The sequence below is a fragment of the Abramis brama genome (genome assembly GCF_963993115.1).
Source record: "Abramis brama genome assembly, chromosome: 8".
Lineage (NCBI taxonomy): Eukaryota > Metazoa > Chordata > Actinopteri > Cypriniformes > Leuciscidae > Abramis > Abramis brama.
This window is the reverse complement of record NC_139970.1, coordinates 3226166-3245392: the sequence shown is the minus strand read 5'-3', so window position 1 is coordinate 3245392 and position 19227 is coordinate 3226166. Positions and strand designations below refer to the sequence as shown.

At 40.8% G+C, this 19227-nt stretch overlaps 2 protein-coding genes across 2 annotated transcripts in view; one reads left to right on the top strand and one right to left on the bottom strand.

Moving 5' to 3' along the window:
- Positions 1-19227, top strand: part of LOC311088076 (radial spoke head 10 homolog B-like) — a 304215-nt gene that overhangs the window by 253581 nt on the left and 31407 nt on the right. The gene's annotated exons all lie outside the window — the stretch shown is intronic.
- Positions 9643-10761, bottom strand: LOC311088761 (putative nuclease HARBI1; the record flags this gene model as incomplete). Its single annotated transcript, XM_084123042.1, is given in 4 exon segments — positions 9643-10046; positions 10049-10074; positions 10076-10148; positions 10332-10761. Coding segments are annotated over 4 exon segments (933 nt in total).

Sequence of the window (19227 nt, the reverse complement as noted above, 5' to 3'; positions counted from 1 at the left end):
GAAGGCTGGACTAGGAGAAACATTTTCAGTATTTTAGGATGTCGGCGCCAAAATTTGATGAATTACTTTCGCGAGTCGTCCGCTTTCTCCCGAATAATTGATAACAGATGGAAATAAACGCAGGTCTCTTCGATCAAATAACCCAGAAGCAATGAAAAAGAGAGCGCGCAAGGGTCTTATATGGCTTCTGGTGTTAGCTCGTTTATAGATTGTTATACATTTATTTTTTAATGGCATTCATAGATTAGTCGGAAAGATGGATTTATAACGGAACAAATGCATACTCAGGCACACAGTGTGCGCAATGGCACAGCTGCCCATTAGCCTATACTAGGACTGGACCCGAATATTCAAATATTTGTTCGGTGGTATTCGGAAAATAGAATAATAGAAACAAAATGTATTAAGCTTTTTACCCGTTATTATCAATCTAAATTAATCTCGTTTTTAATTGAACTTAATTTCGTTTTTCTTTATTTAAATTTCGTTGTTTTTCTTTATTTAAATTTCGTTTTTCTTTATTTAAATGTCTTTTTTTCTTTATTTTAAATTTTGTTTTTCTTTATTTAAATTTCGTTTTTTCTTTATTTAAATGTCGTTTTTTCTTTATTTAAATTTCGTTTTTCTTTATTTAAATTTCGTTTTTCTTTATTTAAATTTCGTTTTTCTTTATTTAAATCTACCCTTTACTGTGTCAGTAATTTGTTTAGTAAAAAAAAATTACATTAAAAGTACTGCTTAAGTTAACCAGACCTGTGTGTGTGTTGTTGGCGTCAGGCAAGTCATCTGTTCTGTCTAGTTCCTGCATGACACTTATTTGTTTTCTCATTAAAGGCACGAACCTGCAGGATAGGAAGCGCATTTACAATTACCGACAGGCCAGGGCGAGACGCGTAGTGGAGAATGCCTTCGGTATATTGGCTGCACGCTTTCGAATTTTCAGCCGCCCGATTGACCTGAAACCTGACAAAGCGGTGAAGATCGTGAAGGCATGTACGGCTCTCCACAACTTCCTGGCAACCACTGAACGGGCCAAATACATGCCCGCCGCCTTTGTGGATACGGCGTCTGACACCGGTGAGGTCCAGCCTGGAGAGTGGAGGCAGCACGTTGCGGGGGACCGGAACATGGTCGACGGACCACGGTGTTCGGTCGGCAGAGTCAGACCCTCCCGGAGAGCGGCACTCACCAGTACAGTGTGCTACGATTGGGTGGCACTGACCAATCAATTTCTAAAAGGTCACTTGGAAGCATGAGTTTTGATTTTTTTTACTTGATTATTAGCTCACATTACGTATATTAACTTATTTGGTTTTATGTGAAAACTAATTAATATCCATATAAAATGTTCATACAACTGGCTACTACCTTGATAGTGATGAATGAATCAAGTGTAGGCCTAGCCAAGCCTATAGCGCCTATCCAGAGAAATTAGTAACATTATTAGATAAAAAGGGTTTATTTATCAAACATATCAAGCACGTAACTTGACCCCCACCATACACATATACATAAAAAATAGGCCTGCTGAACAGCCCAGGCAACGTTGAAACATTGAAATTGTGACAGTGAATAATTCATTTTCATATGAATGCTATGAACTTTGTGAACGCACAGAACACTATCAAATGTCAGTAACAAATAACGCCAGTAGCATGTCGCTTGTTGTCTACAATGTCGGGAGACAAATCAACATGTTTCTCAAAGAACATGACATAACAAATGTCAATAATAAATAACGCCTGTAACAGCATGTCGCCTACAATATCGGGAGACAAATTAAAAGGGCTCATATTGCCCCATGAGCTGCTTGATGTCGCGCATCAAAATAGCGCTTTGTTCCTGTGGGAGATTTTGTAGAAAATGGCACAGGTAATTACATCTCTCCTGCCGTATTTCCTGCAGCCTATCGAGGAGGGTAGTCTCAAACAGATCCATAATCGGCCTGACGCTTTTACGCTTCCTTTTACCACCATGGGAGGCTGACGGTGTCGGGGTGGTACTAGGGGGATGAGATGGTGGGGTAACTGCAGACGGTGAGATGGAATCTAGGGTAGGGATGAGACGGGGTTGGGGGGAGGTGCCTGATCTCCCTGCGTAATACTTTCCTCCTCCTCATCATCATCATCATCGTCGCCGCACTCATCATCTCCCTCACCTGCCTACACAGAAAGAAAATGTAGGCCTACATTTGTTTCAAACGTCCTGACCAAGTCAGTAGCCTATACCATTCTCAGTATTCGCAAAGTGCTTAATGCTACAATCAGGGTTGTAGTGGAGGCTAAACGCAAGTAACCTCAACAGTTTATCCACCACTGAGATTTCAGAAACAGGCCTAGAGTTTATCCAAGTCTCAAACGAGTTTATTCACAAAATGCAACTTTTAACATTCAGAAATCACACTATTATCTATTCACAATATGTAGGCTACACTCATCAACACCACTGATATTGTTATACATTGGACAATAATCTCTCTCTCTCTCTGAGAGATCATGACGTTGATTATTCTTGCCTACCGAAAAATTTGACTCAGTAATCCTATGCTTCACGAACTCGTTCAAACAGCTTAGAGCTGTCAGTATTTTGGGGTAGCCGAATCTGAGCTGCCCCGCACCACTTCTCCATGCCACCTTCCACTTCTTGTGCGCCCGTGTGAATTTGTCACAGGCACTTTTCCAGTCCGCTTTCACTTTATCTACACTTTTTCCCATTGCGGTTGCAATCTCCCTCCAGGTATTGTCCAACGCTATTTTATTTGCATGTAACTGAGACGAACTATCATACAAATGCGGACGTATTCGCACAAGCTCGCATAGTTTTTCCTCTTCGCCCGCCATTGTATTCAAACCTTCTTCTTCTGTAAATATGAAATAATGTACAATACTTGCAGTATCGCCCCCACCAACAACGCGTAGTATTGCATGCAACAGTGCGTCGCGTATCAAAAACTGGGACGACACATTTGGCTACGCATAGACGCATAATGGCGGCCGAAGCGTAGCGATGCGTAGCCTTTGCAGGCGCGGATGCGTATCGATGAGTTGACTCTGTAAGAGCCCTAAGTCAATGCAAAGACGCGTTACGTGCGCAAAAAATTCCTGCGGCGCGAATGGGGCGTAGAGTGCGGCGTGGTAGACGCGAATACGCCTCATTCGCGCGGCAAGTTTGCGCGAATTGAGCGTCTGGCGCGTTAAGCGTGTTACGCGCAAATGATTATATTAGTGCTTTTTGTGCATTCACGCGTTTGACGCGAATTCGCGTCTGCCACCCGAGTTGAAAAATCTGAACTTCTGCGTCAATTCGCGCCGCGTTAACCAATCAGGAGCCTGCTTGCTGCTGTCACGTGGTGAAGTGACAGTTTATAATGTTATTTTATGTTTGGCCTCAATACATTATTTTGTAATATGACTAAAATGCACAACAAAGCAAATCTTTCACATAAGATACTAATTTTGAGAGATACTAATTTTGTATTGAATGCTATTTATTCCATATCTATTCTAGATTATATGAAACATTATTAATCTAATGTAAAGACAACAAACACAATTTAGTGTATAAAAACAAAAACAAAAAAATCACAGGACAGGTTTCACTTTTGGAGGCTGGCTCGATTGATTATCAAAAAAAAAAAAAAAAGGCAGATTAGGTGGGTGCATTAATTATCGCAGGCGATACGTCCAAGATATTAATGTGATATGGCTCAGCTTGTCAGTGAACTACGGCTCTGTGTAGTAAATGCCGCTCCATCTGAAAGCAGGTGATGGCGATTTACTACTAATCAAGGAACCGGCTTTACTGACGAGATGCGCCTAACAATGTCATGCGATATATCGCCCAGCCCTACTCTGTTTATCCTGAGGTTAACCGCAGTCCACCGGATCCAGGCCGTATCCAGATCTGATGAAGGACCTGCATCTGGACTCACTCACACACACACACACACACACTCCAGATCTGATGAAGGACCTGCATCTGGACTCACTCACACACACACACACACACACTCCAGATCTGATGAAGGACCTGCATCTGGACTCACTCACACACACACACACACACACTCCAGATCTGATGAAGGACCTGCATCTGGACTCACTCACACACACACACACACACACTCCAGATCTGATGAAGGACCTGCATCTGGACTCACTCACACACACACACACACACACTCCAGATCTGATGAAGGACCTGCGCCTGGACGCGACGACAGCGCAGTCCTGAAGTGTCTACTGGTCTCTCCCCTGTGAAGGCCTCCTTCCCTCTCTTTACCTCTCTACAGATAAAGCATTGTCAGGATAATTCCGACAGATAAAAAATTATGTATTATAATTTTTAAGGCCAGAGAAGTAGTTTGTTGAGGGTTGGTTTGTAGGGAAGGACTACACGCCTGCGCACATATATTCAAACGTACATCCCTATAGACTGAACTCGTAATACGCATGTGCACGCCATCAGCGCTCTCGCAGGTTCGTGTTTTTAAAGTTTGCACAGAGAGAACTTAAGAGTTTTCTGTTAAAACGGTGTCATATTAGCGGCCCCTAAGTTAATAAAAAAATTACAAACTTGGTCCTCAAATCATTACGTATTGTGCAATACATGTAAATGTAACTTCATAACGTTGCACTCTTTCTATAAGTTATAAATAGCTAGCAAGATAATATAACGGTAACGTTACAGTATATAAGTAATTATTCTAGTGATGTGTAATGCTAAATAAGGTTTGCTAGTACATTAATTCAGCGCTATGACAAGCCAGTGAATTAGCAGGTTTCAATTGCTGCTTTGCACAGTGCGTGACATTTTATCTGTATGTTATGCGGCTAGAGTTTTGACACTGAGTCAATGGGCTCCGACATCAAGTGCAACCCATTTAAAAACCCGAAGTTTTCACACACATCTTTGTATGACTGGTACCTTCTATCCAGTTCTGACACTAAACGGTCAATGATATAGATATACACAGATGAACAGAAGCGTTTGCGGCCTGATAGCTCGCACTCAGGCTCAGATGACTCATCAGCCTCTCTCTTTCTTTTTTCTTTCGCTGGGTGTCTGCTTTGTACTCATGAGACACAATGGGGGACATGTTCCTTGCAGCTGTCTCAAAGCTATCAAACTGATCCCGGAGGCCTGCTACATATTCACGCAATGACCGAACCAGATGCACAGCATTGCACAGATCCAATTCCACCGCTTGTAGTGCAGTACTCACACCCTGGAAACGTTGTAGGATGACATTCCACATGTTGCACATTAGTGCAATTTCCAGTTCGTTCATCTTTTTGTGCAGTGCCCTAGCCTCCTCACTTGTGCTCAAATTCTGGTGCTTATCATCATCAGCAGTGTTGAATAGTGACTGCTGGATCCCTGCGTAGTTCTGATAGGGCTTTGGTTGCAACAGCGTGCGCTGACCATCTTGTGTCAGAAAGCGATTTCAAAGTCTCTATTCTTTTATTATCATTGGGCTGCAACCCTGCCCTGATCATCTGCCAGCGTGAAGTGGTCTTTGATGAAAAGTTGAACAAAGCTTGTACAAAACTGAAAAACTGTTCAGTCTCCTCACAGCAGTTCACACTGTTGACCCCCACCAGGTTTAGGGTATGTGCTGCACAGGGTACCCACTGTGCCAATGAGCTGATCTGCTTGATGCGGGCCTGCACGCCTTTGTTTTATTATTAGCATTGTCATAACATTGTCCTCTACAGTTATTAATGTCAATGCCCATCTCCTCTAAAACACTAATAACTGAGTTGAACAGTGCTTCTCCCGTGTGGCTCTCAATAGGGAGGAACTTTACAAAGCGCTCCTCTATACAGCCCTCTGGCGATACGTGCCCCAGGATGAAAGTCAGCTGGTCCACATGTGTGATATCTGGCGTGGAGTCCACACTGATAGCGAAATACTTAGCGAGTTTCACTCTGCTGATTACTTCCTCGAGCACTTTCTGTCCCATCAGCTGTATGAATTCCTCACACGCATTCAGGGAGAGGTAGGATGGGGTTCCTCTGCCAGCGTTTCCGTATATTTCATTATGAGCCTTTAAAAAAGGATCAAACTGGCTGATCAGCTCATGCACCCCAAATAATTGCCGTTGTCGCTGTCTCCAAACCTGTGGCTGTCACCCCTGAAAGCAAGTCCCCGTTCAGCCAAAAACGTCACAACAGTAACAACTCTCTGGAGAACCTGTGTCCAGTATTCACCTAAGAAAGATTCAACTCCTTCTTAATAAGTTTTTTTCTTTTCTGGGCACTAGATATGTGACGGTGATAATATTCTCCCACCGGTTAATCGACTTGTGACAACACCGGTATCACCAGTTTCATCGTGGGGGTGGGGGGTGTTAGAGTGTTTTTACATGGCGTCAATTCATCATTCGTATTGAGTTTGATTGACATGCGATCTGACCAATCAAATTCCACCATTTTTGTGCGACAAAGCAGTCAGAAGAGTTATTGATTAACTTCAGTGGATTTGAACTTGGCTTTAACTGAGGCAATCTGTCACGACACATTAAAGAGCCAATAAACGGTAGGCCTATTTTATTTTTGTTTGACTGACCAAATCTGAAAGTTGAGACTTTGTTTCATATTAAATATTACCTGCTCGGTCCTGTCTTTCAGCACGTTGTCAGTGTCCTCTTTTTCACTGCTTGAGATCATGTTGAGAACAATAACGCCCTATTTGAGGGTATAGGGCGCAATTTCAGATTCAACCACAGTGTTTGAATGGTGGGTTTGTTATTATTCATGAAAAACCCAACAACAAAACAAACGCTTATATTAAACATAGAATGTTTATTAAAAAGAATAAGAATACACCATTATATATAATAGGAGTGTAACGATTCGTTTTAACAACGATTCGATTCGTATCACGATTCGTGGTTGTCGATATGATTCAAGGACGATATTGGTTCATTTAGAACGATACAATCTGAAACGATTCAGTGACTTGAAATCGATTCAGTGACTTGAAATCGATTCAGTGACTTTTTAGCCAAAAATTCTTGTAAGGGAATCAGGTAACAATTAATTATGGATATAAACAAACAAGTAAACAACAATTAATGTCAAATGCATTCACATTTTATTTGAATAAAGTAGGACTGCACGATTATGACAAAAATTATAATTGTCGATTATTCCCTTGAAATTGTAATTGTGATTATTAATTACGATTATCACAACACTGATGTCACAGTGTCTGGTTTGTGTTCCCTGGGTCTCCACTAGAGGTCCTCTTCCCCACGGTGTCATCCACATTATGAACTGCATTCCCCACAATCCTTGTCTGTACCCATCACTGTATCATTGCACTCAGCTGTTCCCCGTCATCATTGCACTCAGCTGTTCCCCATCATCATTGCACTCAGCTGTTCCCCGTCATCATTGCACTCAGCTGTTCCCCGTCATCATTGCACTCAGCTGTTCCCCATCATCATTGCACTCAGCTGTTCCCCATCATCATTGTACTCAGCTGTTCCCCATCATCATTGCACTCAGCTGTTCCCCATCATCATTGCACTCAGCTGTTCCCCATCATCATTGTACTCAGCTGTTCCCCATCATCATTGCACTCAGCTGTTCCCCGTCATCATTGCACTCAGCTGTTCCCCGTCATCATTGCACTCAGCTGTTCCCCATCATCATTGCACTCAGCTGTTCCCCATCATCATTGCACTCAGCTGTTCCCCATCATCATTGCACTCAGCTGTTCCCCATCATCATTGCACTCAGCTGTTCCCCATCATCATTGTTAGTTCTGTGTTATATATACCCTGCCTGTTTAGTGTTTGTTATGGAGTCCTTGTTATTCGTCACACCACTTTTGAGGTCTGTTTCCACTCTGTCTTTTGCCTGTTTATTGTTTTGTGGTTTTGGATTGCTTATTTGGATTTTGACCCCTGCCTGGGGCCTATACCATGAAGGTAGCTGAACAAGCTTGGGGTTACAGGATTAGTTTTGAGTTGACAAAACCAAAATGATGCAATCAGGCTTCATTGGTACCATGACGCAGCTCATCAACTTTCTCTGTCAACTCAGGCTTTGATCCTCAAGCTATGATTACTCCACGCGCGCGTGCACATAAAAGAGTGACGTTGACACTGAACAACCAATCGTGTTCGATATGGATAGAGCGAGAGCTATATATTTTTCCGCGCACGAGCAAGAGATTATTCAGAAATATGAATAATATGAAGAATATAGAAGTGTTTTTCAAGCACACAGTAACACTGTATCTGCTGCCAAAGCAAGAAGAGGACAATCTTGGAGGAAGATTGCTGATTGCGTTAATGCGTAGGCTAAGTTAAACAATTAATGTAAATTTATGTAGGCTAATCATATTAAAAATGTAGCCTATTAAATGCTAAAATGAAAATGTGTTGATGTATACATGCATGCATACTTGTGTGTAGATATGTAAAATGTGAATGTATAGGCTATTACATCCTAAGAAAGATTGATATTCATTGATTTTTAGATGCAACCCCAACTCCAAATGGTCTTGGCAGCAGATCAAGACAAAATATAAAAATATAATTCAAAGTGGTAAGTATTTACCACAACCTTTTATTATTTTTGTGAACATTAATCACAAACACTTGTTTGCAGCAAACAGAAAAAAGTGAAATGAGGAAAACTGGGGGAGGGCTATCTCCTCAAGATTACACTGTGACGGAGGAGTTGGCGCTGAGTAACAATAAGGGACGGCCGATTATGGATGGGATTACAGGTGCTGTACAGTCTGACCCTGGTGCTGGCTCCTCTAATCAAGTGACACTGGGTATGTGTGTGCAATGCATTACTAATGTTTTAAAAAATAAGTTAAATATGGCTGACTGTGTTCTGCAGTCGAGGGAAATACAGAGTCCCTGTTGAAGCCAGCACACACACACACACAGTCTCCCACACAGAGGTCAGTATGCAGCAGACAGAACACAATGAACATAACCTGCTTTACAACAGTTATGCTTTACATTGGCCTTTTATTTATTAGGGTGAACCAAATGATGAAGACACTCTGTCTGTGTGTTCTGAGACAGTTGCTGAGGTGAATGCACTGGGCTTTTTATTATGGCACACATTTGAATGTCATAATTAAGTGACAGGCCCTTACACATCTCTTTTATTGTAGGATTTTTCACAACCTGCCCCAGAAACTGAGGCCTCTACCTCAATGGGCTTCAGAAGAAATGTGAACAAGGTAATGCTTAAAACCCTTGACATAAATTACAGTCAGTCCTGTGTTTGTAGAAAGTCAAGCCACTTTTTGTGATTTGATCAACCTCCAGAAAACGTGTAATGATTGTTTGTGGTGGAATTGTTTCAGGTGGAAACCGACTCAGTCAGGGCCCTTTACAAAAGGAGTCTTGAGCTAGACTGTTCACTGAAGGAGCTGGACTGTGAGCTGAGGATGCTCCAAATTAAAAAAATTTAATTGGAGATCAAACGGCTGCAAAACAGATCTCAGTATGTGAACTTTTTTTTTTTTTTTTTAACCAAGTAACCCTTTAGTATGAACACTATAAATGTTTATTAATGTAATTTTTCTTGCTCTCTTTCTTCCCTTCTAGCCACATGATGACCAATAAAAAGTTTGAGACATATCTGCAGTGTCAGTGTGCTTTTATTAAGTAAAATATTGTGTTGTGATTGCATCTCTGACAGCTGCGCCAGCTGGGTGGTCAAGTGTGATGGGGTCAATTTCATCGGGGAGAAGCTGGTTTTGTGGTGTTTCTCGCTTCTTTCTGATAGTGGCTATATTATGCAGAATGGCACATGCAGCCACTATATGTGATGCCCGCTCTAGTGACACTCTTAAACGCCTAAGGCAGTTGAAACGTGCCTTTAGGATGCCAAAGGTCATCTCGATCTTGACCCTGGTTTTACTGAGGGCCACATCGAAGCGGTTTTGTGGCCCTGTCTGAGGGTCAGGATAGGGGGTTAGCAAAAACCTCTGGCATGCATAACCTCTATCTCCTACCAACAGGCCATCAAAAAGCGCTGTCATAGAACAGAAAAGGGGAAAATTGTGTAAGTTTTGCTATTAAAATTAAAACTTTAAAGTGTAACGTCCTAGAGCTGTGGAGATTGCAACACGTGTGCAGTCTATTGCTCCTATGACTCTAGGGAATCCTATAATAGGAATTAAAATATATATTTAAAATCATTCTTAACAGGTAGCTACTGCAGACTATTGTATAATAGATTTCTAAGTGTGAAATATGCTTTTTTGAAGAAAAAAATGAGTGTGAAACATTAAATTTGTTCATGTGATGTCACCCTATCAAGATAGGGTCTTACCGACAATTGTCTTACCGACAATTTTATAAAAGCCCTCTTTTATGGACATGGTCGATAAATGTCCAGGGAACACAATTAAGCTATTTATGTACCCCTGCAGAGCGAGGACCACATTTCGAATGGTTCGACAGACCGTGTTTTTCCCTAGATTCTCTGCATCCCCAACCGCATACAAGTATGTACCACTTGCAAAAAAACGCAACGCAATACATCCCATTTGTGGTACAGTAAGGGCATGGCTTCGACGAGTCACATTTATGTGCGGCTCAAGAAGTTCACAAAGATAAGACATTCCTTCCGCGGAAAATCTGTATCTTTCATACAAGTAAGTATCAGGAAAGGCAAATGGATTTTGTCTGTCCCTAAAAACTCTTTCTCTACGAAGTGCTCGTCTAACAATTTGCGCGGAGATGTCCACAGGATTTGGGAGAAAAGGTGAAGCCATTGCAACAGAGAACAGACGCTGGGAATTAGTTATGTCACCTATATGTTTCTTTGCTCACAGCTGATTGGTCAAACTTCAGCCTGAGTTCTTGAATCCAGAACATTACCTGCCCCGGAGCAGGTTAGCCGTGCAGCGTAAGATACCATGGCGACGAACACCGATTAAAGCCGAGCTACTTTCATAGTACCTAAAACCCAGGGTTGGCGGAAACTAAACTGGAACATAAACCGGCTTCATGGTATAGGCCCCTGGATGACTATGATTTTGGATTACCCTAAATAAAAGACATACTGCTTTTGGATCTACTTTCCGTTTCCTGTGTGTGTATCGTGACAGCTGAATGATGTTTTGAATAGTTTGGCCATGGGACCCACATTTCCCCATGGCCATCAAGCCGCGACCCACCTTTTTAGGAATTATATAGGCCTATTATAATACATTTGTTTACACAAAAATTGTTGACACACAAGTTATGTCCCCCTTAACTTAACATACAAAAAAAATTGTAAGAATATGACAAATACTGATAAACAGTAGGCACTGCGAGATTAAAGGTCCCATTCCATGGATTATTTTTATTATTTTATCATGTTTCCAGGGGTGCCCTTATAATGTTAGTATGTTTTTTAGATCAAAATTTTTTATAATTTAGAAATAAAAGGCATATTTCCTAGCCTGATTTCATCCCCTGATTTGAACACTCTGTTTGAAGGGGCGTGTCTGCTGTGAGACTTCAGCGTAAACGCCCTCTGCTGTGATTGGCTGACATGCTTGCATATGAAATATCTGGCATTACATGTGGAACTATCTGGAAAACTTTTACTATTACAGCTATTATACGTTTTTACTATTACAACTATCGGGATTAACGAATCGTGAGAAGTTTTTTAAGTATTTAGATCTATTTCAATCACATAAAAAATTGCAGTGAGCGTTGAGCAGATGACAGCCTGTTGATCGCGTGAAAAAAGATCTTATCATTGCAACGCAGTTTCTGCACTCACTAATGATTTCACCAATGCAAACATGAGGCATATAAATACAGTAAGAGCTTCGTTGTGCAGTGTAACAGCGTCATTTATTTCATAACGACTTTTGGCAAGTGTCCAGATAAACTCGCGCTGTGTGATTGATTGACAGCTTGGACGATTGGAAAGGGATTGTTCTTTGATCGCTTTCTGTATATTAATCACAGTTTAAGTAAGATTATTTTCATCCTACTAAGAGAAACGATGTTAAGTTGATCGCTACTTCCATATTAAATCACTACTTACCGCTTGCTGGAATATAGTTGAAATTGCCCCCTTCGTCAGTATGAAACGCTGAAGCCTGCTTGATATTATCCCAGGTTAGAAAAACAGTCCGTGGTGAAATGGACAGAGCAAACTAACAACTTCGAATTAAACTTTTGCGGTATCCGATTATAGATAAACATCAACCGTCTGTTGACATTTCGCCATCAATACGCCTGTGTTCCTGTGGGCGGAGGTTAGTCTAAACACGGTTCTGGTGATGTCACTAATGAAGGAAGTAGAGGGGTGTAGTCCAATCGAGCCGTTTTTTGTAGTCAACTTCTGTTAAATAAAATATCTCGCTTGGCATTGAACTTTGAGCGTTATAATTTTACAGATATTATTTATACTCTAACAACAACATTACACACTAACTAAACTTTGAAACATGGAATCGCATGCAACGGGACCTTTAAGCTATTAAATAGCAGTCCCAAACTAGTTTTTGTTAATACAATCTTGGTATGAGCCACCACAGTCATATAAAAATATACAAAATAACCAGTAATATAAGTAGTATAAGTGGCATTTTGTTATGGAAACAAACAACCATGGTGATACACAATACTTAGAAGAACTGGTAAAGAAACATGGAAACTGCTCCTGATAAATAGCAACACACATGACGTACCAATAACGTAATTTATTGGTATCTTACTTTTATTTCTTAACTTACTAATTTACGACGTTGCATGCTCGTATTTCTTTTGCACTTTAGTGAAGTGATGCAGTGCGCGTCGGCGCATTAGCGCGTGCAATTAAAGAGTGCATGATGACAGGACATGAAATTTCATTTTTCTGAGTACAAGTTATGACTTTATTTCATTACAAGTTATGAAAATAATGATAGAATAATGACATGGACATATAGCCTGACAACATCATCTGACCGCAGATACTGAATCTGGACAACAGTTTTTTTTTTTCTAATTTAAAATGTAACGATGCTTTATATATAGTGAAGCGATATAGGCCTACAGCACGCTCCGCCGCATTTGCGTGTGCAATTGAAGAGTGCTCGCTACTGCAGTATAGCGGCTGAGAGGACAGGAAAGTCTGTTTTTCTGAGGTGAGAGTCTTTGCGCTGCTTGTTGTCTTTGCGCTGCTTGTTGTCTTTGCGCTGCTGCTGGCGCGTCACGCATAGCGACGACGTCACAGATAGGCAGACTAAATCAAGTAACGGTTAACGCCTTTATCATTAAAAGTGCTAAGAAAAAATATCCATATAAAGTCTGACGTGCTTAAATCCAATGCGTTATTTCCTTAGATCTCGATATATGTCGTCCGGAAGGCCAACTTGCCGAGCACAGATCGATGTAGTTGGATCATAGGAATATAAATCGATACATCGATGTAGTTGATGAATACCTCTACTATATAAAATAACAAATATAGGCTAACTTATACAACGTTTAAAGCTACACTGTGTCATTTTTTTAGTTGATTCTAAGCAAAAAACACTTAGCTCTTTCAAAAATATATGTGCTCATTAATGTATATTTACTTCTTTCAAGTAATAAAGTATTTTTGTAAGTTTATAATCTGCCATTGAAAGTACATACGGGTGAGGGGTTTGAATGCCGGTCGCCATGTTGCCCCTCCATCTTGAAACTACATTAGCCAAAGAGGGACATACCTGTAAATTCAAGCTTCGCCTTTCGCGCTTTACAATCAGTGACACAGAGACGAATGCGAGGGGGAGATTACTCGCGACTGCCGGCAGATTTGAAAGATTGCTTAAGATTGAGTCAGCCTCGTCCTATTCTCGAGGACGTGTAGCAGAGTCGCCAAGGAAGCGAAAGAGAGAATTAAAACGTCAATGCGACAGGCAAATCAGCACGACCAAAGTCAATACTGGAATAACTTTTCCCAGATGGAAAGAGCTCATGAGGAGCAAGGATTTTAAAACGGACGCCGAAGTTGCCTGCTTTCTTCTCGACAGGTAATCCAGCCTATTTGTGTAAATTCGAAGTTTTATAGTTCCTTGTCTAACCATAGCATGGTTGTGCATAACGCCAGAACGACCTCTAATAACTTGCGTTACTTTTCCTCACGTCAATGGTGAAAAAGTATTGTTTACCTTGTAACATAAATCTGTGCTGCGACGGATCACAGGTGATAATTTTAAAGGCGCAATTGGACGAAGTCGAACTGGAAGCCATGTTAATCTTGGTATAATACAGCCACCGTAGGAGTTAAAACGCCCTCGAAATTGAAAGGAACAGAAACTAATATTCACTGGGTAGTCATATACAATTTCACCGCTAGATGGGGGAAAATATCACACAGTGTAGCTTTAATAATTTTTTTTAAATCAGCTCAAACTGTGGAACCAAAAAAAAAAAGAAACAGAATGTTAATTAACGAATACGATAATAATAATAATAAAGCTTGGAGGCACGGTATCATGCTTGCAAAATAAATGAATTACAAAAAGTTTAAATTAAAAAAAATCAGTAATGCTAGGCCTAAACACTGTGGAACCAAATAAAAGTCAATAAAAGGCTTTTCAAAATGAAAAGAAAAAAATGGAAATTATAAATTCCATTTTCCATTTTATAAAATCACTGTTTGTGTCCATGATTGCCAATGATGTTCTTCGCTAGGAAACCTAACATGTTCACCATATCTGGTTTCAGAAGGGATCTTGTGGGAGTGACTATGTTTCCCATTGTGCTGAACATCCTCTCGGACGCGCAGCTTGTTGCGCACACACAAAGATATTTTTTGGCTACCTTTGCCAACAGAGGGAGACTATTTTGATTATCTTTCCACCAGACGAGAGGATCCTGCTCTGGGCTAATGGGAGACTCCTGAGCATAGGTGGCGATTTCCGTCACCACCTTCAGTTCAGTTCAGTTCATCTTTATTCATTTCCCGAAGGCAATTTGGTTGCAGCAAACAAGCATACACATAAAAGAGTGTCACACACACATACACGAAAATAGGAGAAAAAAAAGGTACCCAATAAATACATTTACCTAGAATTTAAAAACTTTACAGCTGAGGGGACAAATTAATTTTTAGTTTTAGTTTCACTAAGCAGAGTTCTATACCAGCTACCAGACGGGAGAAGATAGAACTCAGAATACAAGGGGTGAGAATCATCTAACAAAATGTTCTTGGCTTTACCCAAAGCCTGTCTATGGTATAACTGAGCAATAGTCATCTGCTTCCTCCCTGTTATTTTGTTTCCCTGATTTACCATCCTCTCAATCCGGTTTTTATTTTTCACATTCAGAGAGTTGAACCAGCACAACAATGAAAAGGATAAAAATGACTCAATATAGGATCTATAAAACATGCACATCAATGTTTTATCCACATTAAATGACCTCAGTTTACGTAAGCAATACAATCTTTGCTGCCCCCTCTTACACAAAGCATCAGTATTTGCGGAAAACGTCAATTTACAATCTAATACAGTACCCAAATACTTGTACTGTTCAACACTCTGGATTCCCGCTCCATTAATACTTATTTGCTTATCATCAATTGATTTCCCCCTCAATCTATAATCAATAGTCATCTCTTTAGTTTTCAGAACATTAAGTTCAGTAACATTAACCTTTTCTGGAACAGACGGTGCAGCGCCAGCTTTTCTTTTTAATAAAATTGCTAACGTTTTGTTTCGTTTGGGCTGTGGCTCGTCGGCGGCTTCCTCCTCCTCTTCCTCTTCCTCCTCCTCCGTCTCTTCTCTCATGGGCTGCGCTCTCCTACCGAGGATGACCGCTTCTTCCTCTATCATCCTCTTGGTCTCCTCAACATTCGGGTCGTAGTCAGCCCGGTAGCGCGGGTCCAGGAATGTTGTCTTGCGCATTAACTGCCGGCTTGCTCCTGGCAGAGCTTCATATTTCTCATTTAAAATAAATATGATGCCGGCTTTCAGATTTGCTGTTAGTTGTCCATCCTCATCCAATGGGGCCAGTGTGTCCTCTTTAATGAGATGCAGCACAGGGAGTAGAGATGACGCGGTTACATAACTCTCTCCGGACATAATGTCAGTGAACTTGCTAACTGGCTTCAGCACTTTGTTCACCGAGTGCAACACGTCCTCGGCTTGCCATGTGATGTTGAGATTGGCTTTACGGTCATCAGCAAGAACTCGATTGATGGCCGTCCTCTGCTCTAGCATCCTCTCAACCATTTTTTGCTTTGAGCCCCACCGAGTTGCACAGTCCTAACGGGAGAAAAAAAATATTATTATCAATAATAATTTAAAAAAATGCATAGGATATAGTAGCTATTATAAAAAAAATATGAATAGCCTACATCTAAGAAAAAAAGGCTATGTAAATATTTATTATAAATTATCTTAAATAATTTAAAATGTGTCTCAAAAACGAAAAAAAAAAAAATCTAACTTTCTATTGAAGCAGAAAAAAACCCCATTAGGTAATTCTAATTAAGCCTTCTGATGGCTCTGAGGAGAGCTGATTAATCTTTTAGGTAGGCTAAACTAGCTTTTATTGTTTTATAATTTGAGTTTTATATTTACTTTATTTAATATCATCTTTTTTTATTCTATTTTGTTTTATTAACACTTGATGCTTTTGTCTCCAAACTATAGTCGTACTTAATAATAATAATAATTAGACTTAATAATAAACGTACCGTCACCAGCGAATGCTCTGGGAGACCAAGATCAGCTCGAGCTTTTTGCAGCTCCCTTCTCCTTCTCCAGCTGTGAGAGAACATGCCGTTTATTGTACGGCAAACCGCTAGGGCACGGTCTGCGCGGGCTTTCTCCGTCTTTTCAATGGTGTTGGACACAGCTAGGTTCAGGTTGTGCCCAAAGCAGCTTAACCAAGTCCAGCCTAACTTGCGAACGGCTGCTGTTATGTTGTTACCACTGTCAGTCGTGAGACAAGACACTTTGTCTTCCTCTTATTCCCAGTCATCCAGAGCCTCCTTAAGAGCAGCTGCCAAGTTTACGGCAGTGTGGTCCTGGGGCAGAAAACTTGTCTGCAGGCATTTTGACACCAGTGCCCATTCTGTGTCAATAAAATGGAATGTCAGTGAAATGTAAGGCGTCATGTTTGCGCTGGACCACATATCTGTCGTGAGTCAAAAATGCTCGACTGATGATATAGCCAGCTGCAGTTCACTCCGGACACGGTTGTAGGCGCGTGGGACAGCGGTTTTGGAAAAATATTTTCGCCCTGGCAATTCATACTGGCTGTCGAGTGTGGTAACAAGTTCTTTAAAAGATTTTTTTTTCAACCATGTTGAAAGACACCATTTCCTTACAGATGTATTTGGTGACTGCATCAGTGCATTTATTCAGCCTTGCACCATCCCTCTTATATTTAGTACATTGCGCAAACGCAGGACTGATAGACAGCTGTACCTGGGTGTCTGGCTTCTGCGGTCGATTTTTTGCAGCGGGGTCCAGCTTGGCAGCCTCGTTCTTGTGGTGCACTTGAAGGTGCGTGTGTAAATTAGAGGTGTTTCTTCCGGTTGCTGCCAAGTTTACAGATGGCCTCATTTACATTTTCTGGTTGCCTATTTGCGTTCGGATTAAATCCAAAATATTGCCAAACAGGTGCTTTAGCATTCCGTTTTGAAACTAAATCCACCGCCATCGTGTCTGTCATCTTAAGATCTTCTTTAAAATCAATTCACCTCAATCACTCTCTCGTCACACGATAAATGAAATCTGACTCCTGCAACTGTCATTCGGCTCACGCTGAAATGTTCTTTTAACTGTAAGTCTCTGTTCTCTAACTTAATTTAATGCGATAATAAATAAGTGCTGTCAATCTATTAAAAAATAACTAATTAATCACACATTATTTCCTGTGAGTAATTATGATTAATCGTGATTAAAAACATTAAAGTTTTAATATATTTTATCATATTTTTTATATATTTTAAGTTTTATATATTTTATAATGTAATAACTTAATAGTTAATCTCCAAATTAATGTAGAAACAACATGAAGACAGTATATTTTAAGTTTAATGGCATCTTTTTATAAATGAAGGCCAGTAGTTTATCACTGCCAACTAGAGATGCGCGGCGGGAATAGCCGCGGACTCGGGCGGGTGACGTGACGAAAAATAATATTTGAATTAAATTCGGGCAGGTGGCGGTTGAACCAATCAAATGATTGTTAGGCCTGCTGGTATAAAATTAGCACTGTCTGCCTGAAAAAGACAGGTCCACTCAACAGGTCCACTCAATCAGCATGATTAAAGGCCTATAAATACACACAGTTGACTCACCCATAATCGTCGACAGTTTTCAGCATCCCTCCACCACCCCATCTCCTCATACTTGCCTGGTTATCTTCCTAACCAAGAGATACGGGGGAGTACTCTGGGTTCGGGCCCAATTTCCGAGCTCGGAGCCCTCTCCCCGGACAGCACGCCAAATACGCATAACTATTTATTCTCTGATCATACGTAAGTGTGAACTCGTGAATATGGCTATGCTAAAATTTTCCATCCTCACATTCAAGATCTGGTTTATTTGGAGCAAAATGGCATATATGTTGAGAAGCTTGGAGCTTGTATCAAAGGCACAGTGTTATATGTGGCTGCTGATAACTTGGGTGCTCATTCTATGGCGGGATTCTTCGAAAGCTTTGTAGTGGACAAGTTCTGCAGGTTCTGCTTGGCGACGAGGAAAGACATCCAAGACACAGACGTCTCTTCAGGCACCTTTGATGCCAGAACCAAAGAAAGTCACAACAAGCAAGTACAGGAGGTACGTCAAGATCCCACTTTAGCTAAACGGTATGGTGTGAAAGGAGAATGTGTGTTGACAGACAGTCTGGAGCACTTTCGTGTTGTTAATGGGTACCCACCTGACATCCGGCATGACCTTTTGGAAGGCATTGTTCCTGTTGAATTACCACAATGCATTTCAGACCTGATTTCTAAGAAATATTTCAGCTTAGAAACACTGAACCATGCTATCAAAACATTTGCATATGCCTTTAATGACTCAACAGACCAGCCTCATCCTATTGCACATGACTTCTCTACCAAAGGGACCACAGGTGGAAATGGCCATGAGAACTGGGCTCTAATCAGACTCCTCCCACTTCTTTATTGGCCATAAAGTACCTGAAGGAGACAATGCATGGAACATTTTGTTGCTCCTTAAAGACATTGTTGAGTTGGTGGTAACAACAAAGCACACTGAAAAATAGTCAATACATTTTCT